This window comes from Corylus avellana, chromosome ca6 (assembly GCF_901000735.1).
Source record: "Corylus avellana chromosome ca6, CavTom2PMs-1.0".
In the NCBI taxonomy this organism is placed as follows: domain Eukaryota; kingdom Viridiplantae; phylum Streptophyta; class Magnoliopsida; order Fagales; family Betulaceae; genus Corylus; species Corylus avellana.
The window spans coordinates 7,498,522-7,508,959 of NC_081546.1; the positions used below are offsets into that span (position 1 = coordinate 7,498,522).

General features: G+C 37.0%; 1 protein-coding gene across 1 annotated transcript; it reads right to left on the reverse strand.

The window, feature by feature from the left end:
• Positions 1 to 4,009: 4,009 nt before the first annotated feature.
• Positions 4,010 to 9,084, reverse strand: LOC132183811 (mechanosensitive ion channel protein 10-like; the record flags this gene model as incomplete). Its single annotated transcript, XM_059597246.1, is given in 6 exon segments — positions 4,010 to 4,269; positions 4,375 to 5,213; positions 7,137 to 7,339; positions 7,434 to 7,727; positions 7,823 to 7,943; positions 8,039 to 9,084. Coding segments are annotated over 6 exon segments (2,532 nt in total), but the record flags the coding sequence as incomplete, so codon positions are not given.
• Between the last annotated feature and the right edge of the window lie 1,354 nt (positions 9,085 to 10,438).

Here is a 10,438-nt window from a genome sequence, read left to right on the forward strand (position 1 = left end):
TTGTGTTATAATTTTTCTTTAAAAAGCAAAAGGGTTTTTAAATGCTTTAGGCCACTCCATGATTTCCTGAGCATGCATGATGATGTGCCCTAGTATATTTGTAGGAACCCACTAAAGGCCTAGGATGAGATTTGCTACGTGTTGATTTGAAAATAAGAGCCTTGCATGAACCTTGGCATTCTAACCTAACGTTCCATGCTCTCTGACCAAACATTCGATCAATGTCAAGAATGAGTAAAATTAGGGTTTTTTGACCTTCTAGCTAGTTGTCCTCGATTAGGGCTCTACTTGTTCAAATAGATTATTTAGTACTGTGAATAATGATAAACCAAGTTTGTTATAGCAGAAACTTAGGATGTCGGAGGATTTGAGCGAGCGTACGAGTTTAGTAAATATTTACGACTGCTTTCCTTAAAAACGTACGATATGTCAACTAACTGAGCACGGTATATATGAGCATAACTACTTTTCATGCAACTTCGTAAATGCCTTAATAACTGATTAATAAAGATGCAAGGTATGACATGGTATCCCGGTACGTGCGGTATAATGATCATGAGCTTACTATATAAACTTCATTCTTAGATTAAGTGGTTGTTTCGTGACTGGCGCAGCCATGTTTGATTGGCGGATCACAATATGACGTAAATCATTAGTAGTGTGGCCCACCTGAGGTCAGATTCGATCAAGTAAGCTGCTAGTGTTATGGACGGTAGCGTACATAGATATAGGTGTTAAGGAGTGGGATGATGCTATGAATGATGAGATGAATGCTCTCATAAAAAATCAAGGCAAAACTTAACGAAGTGAAGCCTATCAGTTGCAAAGGGGTTTACAAAATCAAAGGTAAGGCAAATGGCAGTGTTGATAGATAAAAGGCAAGGTTGGTTGCTCGTGGATTCTCTCAAAAGTATAGGAAGGATTATGTTGAGATTTAGTCCGGTTGCAAAGATGACTTCAATTAGAGTAGTCATTTCCTTGGTAGTATATCATGATTGGAAGCTATGGCAACTTGATGTAAAAAATGCTTTTTTATATGGTGAAATTAACAAAGATATCCACATGGTTGGTTATGTTTCTCAAGCGCACCCGTAATATGTAGGCAAGCTTAAAAACGACTTATATGGATTAAAGCAAGCCCATAGAGCTTGGTATGGTAAGATTGCCGAATACTTACAATTTTGTGACTATTTTGCTTCTAACTCAGATTCTAGTTTGTTTGTTAAGAAACAAAGCAAGGTGCATGTCATTGTTCTCTTGTATGTTGATGACATGATTGTTACTGGCAACGATGATGAAGAAATTGCAAACTTCGGGCTGAACTTTCTATTCGGTTTGAGATGAAAGATTTGGGGGAGCTTAGTGACTTTCTTGGTTTGGAAGTTAGTTCTCTCAATGGTGGAATTTTTGTGTCACAACAAGGTTATGCAAAGAAGCTTGTGGGAAGATTTGGGCTGAACCAAAGCAATTGGTGCCCCACCCCTCTTGATGTGAACATTAAGCCAAGGAATGAAGAAGGTAAACTTATTCTCGATCCTAGTCCTTATCAGGCTCTTGTAGGAAGTTTGATCTACTTAACATTCTTGGTTGGCCTTGTTATCCATTACATGCAAGCACCACGAAAATCACATTTAGAGGCAACAAAACGTATCTTGAAGTATGTATACTCTACACTTGATATGGCCTTTTCTACAAGAAAAGAGGCGTCTTTGAGCTACATGGATTTTCTGATGCTCATTTGGGTGGTGACTTGGATGACCAGAAGTCTACATCCAGTTATGTTTTCTCATATGGTTCATCTTGTGTTTCTTGGTGTAGCAAGAAGCAAGATTCAGTATCTCTTCCAACAACTGAGGCAGAGTACAAAGCGGTTTCTTTTGCTGCACAAGAATGTGCTTGGCTATGTCGGTTGATCGAGGATATTTACTCATCAATTCACCAACAATTATCTATGGTGACAATTAAAGTGCTTTAAAGCTCACAACAAATCCAATTTGTCATGCAAGGACAAAGCATATTGAGATTGAGCATCATTTTATTCGTGAAAAATGTGATTATGGTTCAATTGAAGTTTTGGAGGTGAGAAGTACGGACAACATCACTGACATCTTCACCAAGTCACTTTCCAAAGGTCTGTTTGAATTCCTAAGAGAGAAGCTTGGTATCATTTCTAGAAAATCACTTTAAGGGGGAGTGTTAAAATTTGGGGGAAAATACCTTTTGCCCCCATGAACTATAACGCCTTGGCACTTTTCCCCCATAAACTACCAACTATGACACCCGACCTCCATGAACTACCATTTTGTGCCAAAAATCTCATTTTGTCAGTCAAAGGCGTTAACTCAAATGATTTACCCGTCACTTTGCCCCCATAAACTAAAATTATCACTTTACCCCCATAAACTACAACTCATTGTCGCTTTAACCGTACGCCTTTAATTGACAGAAGAGGCCTTTGACTAGCAGAAGGGGGTTTTGGGCACAAAATGGTAGTTCATGGGGGTCGGGTGTCACAGTTGGTTGTTCATGGGGGCAAAGTGAAAATGTGTTGTAGTTCATGGGGACAAAATGTAGTTTTCCCAAATAAAAAGTGTATTTTTTAGAATCCACATTTATTAATTTTCTTCTCTTTGATTTGAGTGATGTAGTGAGGAATTTATGTAAGTTTAAATGTGGAGGGACTCATTTATACATGATGGATGACACATGTAATTCTCTCATTGTTTACCCTTTTCACCTTACCACCTTCTATCTTGGTCATCTAACCATTACTATCCTCATTCAACCCGTTTCATCTTTCAATTCAACATTACAAATTCTCATAAAACATTATTATCATTTCTTATACAAAATTCGTAGTTCTTCCTTGGTCACATGAAAAGTCATACTTATCTTGTTAATTAAGTGTGAGAATACTCTAGAACCCTTCCCTAACCCTTATATATACTCTAGGCATGTTTCCAAGCGTCTCATTCCATCATATCTCACCAAAACCTTCTCCTATCTTGTGCAAGTGTGGTCTGACCCAAGTTTTTCTATTGATGTAATATTTAAAATAAGAAGTATATTTTCCTATTTAGTTTTGATCTTTCTTCTACTTTTGATTGTGAGTCATTGGGCTATTGTAACTTTGTTGCACTACTTGAAAATCAATTGTTCCTTATTTTTAGATACCGTATTTTTCTACAAGCACCATAAGAATTTGGTATTTAAGCGAAGATATGGACATTGTCCCAATTGAAAGTTTGGAGGATATTGTCAGTTGGGTGATAGTTCGAGAGAACATGTGGACTTTTTCTTAATTCTTTTGTTATTGTTAAGGTGATTAAATACTCAAAACCTCCACTTACCCAGAAACTCATAGGACTACACACATTAGTGTGCATTGTCTCAAGCAAATCATTAGCTCTATACCCTTTTGTGACAAAAGATCTCTTGATCATTTTACCTTCCAAACCGTAGACTAAAAACTTATCAAGATCCAATGGGCTTAGAAGCCTGTCTTTGAACAATCTTTGAATCCTGTTTAGGGATTAATATGTCCAATACTTAAGTACCATTAATTTTCATCATTAGTGGAATGCAATTTTATTTTTAGTGGAAAGGAATTGGGTTAATTACTTTTTTAGTACCTAAATTTGCACATTTTTATTTTTTCCTACCTGTGGTTCAAATCCTATCACAAATGGTATCTAACTTATGGGAAAAGACCAACTTAGTACCTCCCTTAGGTTCCATTAGTTCAAACTAATAGAATGCCACGTGTCGTCACATACAAATGCCACATATCCTAAAAAATAAACATAACCTAACAGAGGTATTAAGTTGGTATTTTCTCGTAAGTCCGATGCCATTTGTAATAGGATTTGAACCCCAGGTGGGAAAAAATAAAAATGTGCAAACCTAGCTACTAAAAAGGTAATTAACCTAAAAGATAGAGTTAGGTTATATTTCAGAGTTATTAGGAGTATATGAATAAGGAGTAATAAGATACAGATCATAAGTAATAGAACTAGAATAGATAAACATTTTACCTTTCTTTGTTATTGCTATATCCTTCCAAATCGAAGTACAATCGCATTTACCCAAATAAGTCAAAGAAGTCAAATTTCTATAAATAAAAGTAACATAAAGATAGTATGATAAAATTAAAACTCTACATTCAAAATACAAATGAAAAACTCCAATAGATAAAACTAGAACTCACGGCACATCTTTGAGTGTCATGCACATCTCTTCATCACTCAATCGTTTGGTCTTCCGAAACCCCTGCAACATATTGCAGAATAATTATTAAACCTTGAATCCACACACCAGGAACTCATGAAATTCATCACCAAACATGGTTCAAGTAAAAAAAGGAAATATACACACCGTGATGCTTGATAGCTAGATACTTAGGGCAATTTCTCTTCCAATGCCCCGCATCACCGCATTTGAAACATTTCCCCTTTGATTTACCCTTTGTTGCCTTGTTTTCAACCTTGTTCACTTCTGGAGTACCTTGCTTTCCTACCTGCTTGGTTCCCTGTATGTTCTTTTCGTCTTTGCCTTTTAGTTGAGACTTAGAAGTGGAAGCTTGAGTCTTATTCACACTTTCCTTGTCTTTCATGATGCCTTCCCCTGCGACGATCTCATTCATCAATTCAAATAAAGTATAAGACTTTTTATTCATAGAAAGATCAAGTTTGAATTGATTGAACGAATCTGGTAGGGACTGGAGGATCATATCCACTTGAGATTCTGCATCAATCTCTGCACCCAAAACCTTTAGTTCATTTAAACAGGCGATCATTTTTAGACAATGATCCCGACTTTGAGTTCCTTCAGTCATCCTAGCATTAAGAAGGCTCCTCATCATGCCTTGCCTAGCAGCACGACCTTGGTCACCAAACATCTCCTTTAGATTAAGCATGATGTCTGAAGCAAGTGACATGGTTTGCATCTGATGTTGGAGTACATTTGACAAAGATGCCAAAATGTAACACTTGGCCATCTCATTGGACTTATTCCAACGATCATATCGCTGCTTGTCCTCTTGAGAGGCATCTAGAGGTGGGACCTCGGGACATGGCTGAGTCAGCACAAACTTGTGCCCTTCAGCAATTAGCACAATATCCAAATTACGCTTCCAATCTAGATAATTTGGTCCAGTCAATTTGTTTTGATTCAGAATAATGGCAAGAGGGCTAAAAGATGACGATTCTTTCAATCTGGAAAACAAGAGCACGGTTAGGGTATAGTAATTTTACAAACAAGCTATATAATATGAAACCTACAAACCATAATATATAGAATGCAATGACAACCTAATTTCGCAATTAATATCCCTTTCTAGCGAGTAAATATTAATCTTTATAACTAGGTGAGAACTATTCACATTATTATTGCCATTGTGATGCCAATGAAATTAATTAAATTGTAATTAACTCCAAGTGTCACCATAACATTCCCTAGCATATTTAACAAGTAAATAACCCAAAGAGTTACATAGATTCCTTAATGAGAGAAAAATGCAAGAGAAGATACAACTTTTTTTTTCCCACACTTTAGTCATAGAATTAAGTCACGTGAATAAATAACCAAAGCAAAATAACTGAAGTCATCATAACATAACTTAGCGTACAAAGGATAATATCAAGTATTTCCGTCATAGACCAGGTATCAAATCTAGGTTTCCAAAATAATACATATCAAAATCTAGAAGAAATACCTGGGTCCAAAAACTAATCCTCATAAGTCCCAAATACAGAAGAAATAATTTAGGTCCATCAACTAATCCTCATAAGTCCCAAACAATGCTTATGTACCACCACTACCACTCAAGAACTAGAAAAGAAAAGCCTTACTCTCGATGATGGGCCTCAATATAGGCCACCATCTCACGGTTGGCTACAAAGATAAGCCTGGCCAAGTCATCCATTGAAATCCTCCCACTTAAGGCCCTATGAAACATCTTTTAAAGACTGGCCGGCTATAAAACAAAGATATTTTACAGGTGTAAAAGATAAAGTGTAAGCCCAAGACTTAATGAGTTAAATACAAGTGAAACATGTCAATATGCAGTGAACTCAATTTTTTTATAAAAATATGATAAATCACACGCATCATGTAATATGGTTTCTGATAGGTAAATATGATGTATTTAATACTTTTAAAAAGTGGAAGGCCATGGTTGAGAATGAAATGAGCTTAAAGCTCAAGTGTCTGAGATCAGAAAATGGAGGAGAATACTAAGATGGGGGGTTCAAATAGTTTTGTGCAGTGAATATGATTAGGATGGAGAAAACTATCCGAGGAACTCCATAGCAGAATGGTGTGGCTGAGTGCATGAACAGGACTCACAATGAGCATGCTAGGTTGCCAAAGACTTTCTGGGCTGATGCAGTGAGCACTGTTGCATACTTGATAAATAGGAGGCCTTCCATTCCCTTGAGCCACATATTATCGAAAGGAGTTTTTGGGTAACCTTTCTCATTTCAAAGTTTTTGGTTGTATTTTGAATGTTCATATTAATTCTAATGCTCTGAGTAAACTAGATGCTAAGTCTAGAAAGTGTTTATTCATTAGATATGGAGAGAGGCCACAAAGATAAGTGTAGCCAAGTCATCCATTGAAATCCCCCTGCGCAAAGCCCTGTGAACCATCTTCTAAAGACTGACTAGCTGTTGTTTTACAGGTGTAAAAGATAAAATGTAAGCCCACGTCTTAATGAGTTAAGTACAAGTGAACATGTCAATATGCAGGGAACTCAATCTTTTATAAAAGCATGATAAATCACACGCATCATTTTTGACGAGTAAATAAGGCATGTAATCATATTGATGCATTATAATAATATATAGGAAAAAGTACACATACCCTTAAACTACCGAATTAGGGTCCTCGAATATTAAGTTAGTTATATTGATGTATTTTTGTTCCCTCAAAAAGTGAAAAGACAAAAATACCCCTTAGGTATAGCTAATTGGATATTCTCCAGTTCATTTGAACGGGAGAGGATCCTATCCTTAAACTACCACCCAATTAACAATGTCTCCCTCAAACTTTTAATTGCGACAATGTAAACATAATAGTCTCACATAATTGCATCATTATTTATAAGGAAAGGAAGGGCAAGGGTTTAGTTAACTTACTGTGTAATTTTATCTTTGAGCATCCCAATCCTGTCGACTGGTGTCATAAAATCAATCGCAAATTCAACAGAATCACCCATATCAGGGCTTCTGTAGTAATTGCTGATGGGTTTCGTGGCCAAAATTGAATTTGGATAATAAACCTTTTCATTATCCAGCTTCAGGAAGACTGTTGTTAAAATGTTCATCTCTTCAACCATCATCTGTCCAGGACCAGACACCAAACAAAGTTAATGAAGCAAGATGAAATACATTGAAGAGGGGGGAAGAAAAGGAAAAAAGTGCTTTGAAGGTTACCGGAATATCATCAATGACACATCGATCTCCAACATCAAATGGATGCATTACAAAGACAAATATTATAGCTTCAAATATGGTCTTGCAGGTATTTCCAAAGATAAAAGCCACCACGACAAACTGTGACGAGAGAAAAAGAAGAACTTTTGTTGTCGCAATTTCCATCAAAAGAAGCCATAGAAGAGTGGTCAACATAATCAAGATGACTGTCACAATTTTGTTTAACTGCTTGACAGCAGTTTTGGTGTCGTTTAAAGCATGTGCTAGTGCTTTGCGGCCCTTGTAAACCTTGACCTGCACAATCACACACATTTAGTAACATGGTCTGCGAAGAGATTCACAAGACAACCAAAAAAAAAAATCAAAAGTAGAAAAAGAAATTGTCTTACCACCCAGTCTGTAAGATCTTTGCTGTCGATCCTTCCTGTCTCTCCTCCTTCCAACAGTGGAAACACAAGATCCACTTCTTCCTTAACCATGAATCTCAGAAGGTGGTCCTCATCAATGTAACTACTTACAAACATAAGATGTTGAGAAAAGACCAAAAGAGAGAGAGAGAGAGAGAGAGGGGAAAGGAAACTTGTATAAAAGGTAGATTTTCTCACCTGCAACCAGGCTGTGCGACATTCCAGAAAATGTGATAGGCAGCGGCATTTGCTTCCATCTCATTGGTAATCTCCTTATCTGTCCGCTCACCATCTTCGTCATCAACACTCTCATCAAGTATATTCGAGATTGTGGAAAGCCCTGAACTCATCACTGCATCAACCAACACCTTCATGGTCCAAGCAGAAACCTTTCCGTGTTTCATCTTATGAAGTTTCCCAATATCGATTATCTCTTTCTCCTTCTTGACTTTTCTCTTCTTCTTACTCCTGATGGTCAACCGACCAGCGCCCGGCGATCTCCCAATGCTCTCTGCCTCCACTACCTGGGGAGGCCCCGAAAGGGTCTGAAGTACATACTGATGGAAGATTGATTCCTGAATTCTATCAAAGAAGGTGTTCACATGGAAATTCGATGCCAAAATCTTTAGCAACAAAGTCTTCATTAACCACAAAAATGATCCAACCAGAAGCGAAACTAGAGTCCGGGTAACATAACCCAAAATCTTGACGGCGGTCTTTGATCGCTTAACCCCGTGATTGAAAAGCAATACACATGTAAGAAGAACAAAACTCAACCAAATATAGACCTGAACACTCTTCTTCAGCCCATGGACAAAATACAGCACCTTCTTCCTTAGCAAAAAGTTCCTTTCAATCAAGAACACAACCACACGCATAAACCAATTGGTAATCAACATTCCCGAGAAGATCACCATCACAAGCACACACCATTTCCAAAACTCCAAACCCCACACAATCAAAGTCTTCAATCCATTGGCAGTGAAGCTAGCCACTAAGCACCCCAATATGCACCCAAAAGCAATTACCTCAAGTGAAAACTTAATCTTCACTCTCCTATGCTTCTCTTTATTCAATTTCATCACCTTGTAAATCTCTTCATCCATATCCTGCCCCGGAGACTCCATCAATCGCGGCTTTTGAGGTATCGACACCCTTCTAGGAGTTGAACCATTCTCATCAAACATATTGCCATACGTAGGATAAGGTTGTTCCACAATTCTTGATTTCGGTTTGGAATACACCGACCTTGCTGGAGACCGTCTTTGTGTGATGCTCTGATAGGTGGTCCGAATTTTCGGAGGCTTATTAGGGCTGGGATAGAGCCTGGAGATCTCTGGAGACGGGCAGCTAAAAGGGACCGATTTTGAGTACCCAATAGTAGACTCGGAGGCCGCTTTGCTCTGCTTACAGGATTCCGGGGCTTTGGGGGTAGACTCTGTAATGGGTTTCGAAGTCTCTTCCCCTTTGATTTCAACGACCACTTGACCTTCATTTGGGGCCTTGATTTCCACCATGCCTACTCCGCTGCCTTTTAGAGGTGCTTGCTTAACATCCATCAGTCAAAGCCGTGGCACATCAAACACCACAAGTTTCCATAACTAAGCTTGAGATTAAATCTTAATTTGTTGAAAAACTATAGGTGTAGTTTTTTTAACCACCTACCGAATCATACAATTAAAACTCCTGTTGGGGATTTTGCTTCAATAAAATTCCTGCTTAGAAAAAATAAAAAAATAAAAAAATATCAAAGTGAACTTAATTTCGCTCCAAAATACTGTGCACAACAAAATTTTGCCATATATATAGCTTGTAGCCTGTAGGTGACTTTACTTAAAAAAAGAACAAATATATGTAAATGGGTGACTCACCGAAAAATATCCAAGTCTCACAAAATACTTGTCGGGAACCCTTTTTCGGTAAGAGCCACTTAGGGATGCCCACGGGAAAGTAGGGCAGAGAGGAAGCTTCTGTTGGGGGTGGTAGTGGTCGTTTGTTTTTGTTCTGAGTAGGACAAGGAAATGTTGATCCAATAATATTATATATAGGAAACGAGAAAGAGACTTACGATAAAATTAAAAAGGTGAAAGAAAGAGAAAAATAGAGGTAAAAAGTGACGTGACTTTTAAAATCACCATTGAATATAAGATGGTCATTATTAAATTGACATAAATTTTCTCCAAACTGCTGTAATAAGTGACAAGTGTCATTCAACCTTTTTGAATTTATAAAAAATTTATGTTTGAGTTCCTAGATTAATTAGTAAAATGACAATAAATTACTCTTAAAATATTAAAAAAAACATGTGAAGGATAACACTTGGCACTTATTAGATAATGTTGAAAGAAATTTCTTTTAAACTAGTTTGAAGGAAATTTCTATCTGTTTCTTTGTATGTGTTTATGCATCTTTATTTAAAAAGTGAAACATTTCTTATTACCACTAATAAGTGAAAGAATCAAAATAAATTAATGAATTTAAACCTATAAAATTATCTAACAATGAAAGCTAAAAACAAAAACTTGTATAATTTTTCTACGTCAAAATCTTAATATGATATTCTCATAGCATCACAAAAGCACCTACTCAATATAACAA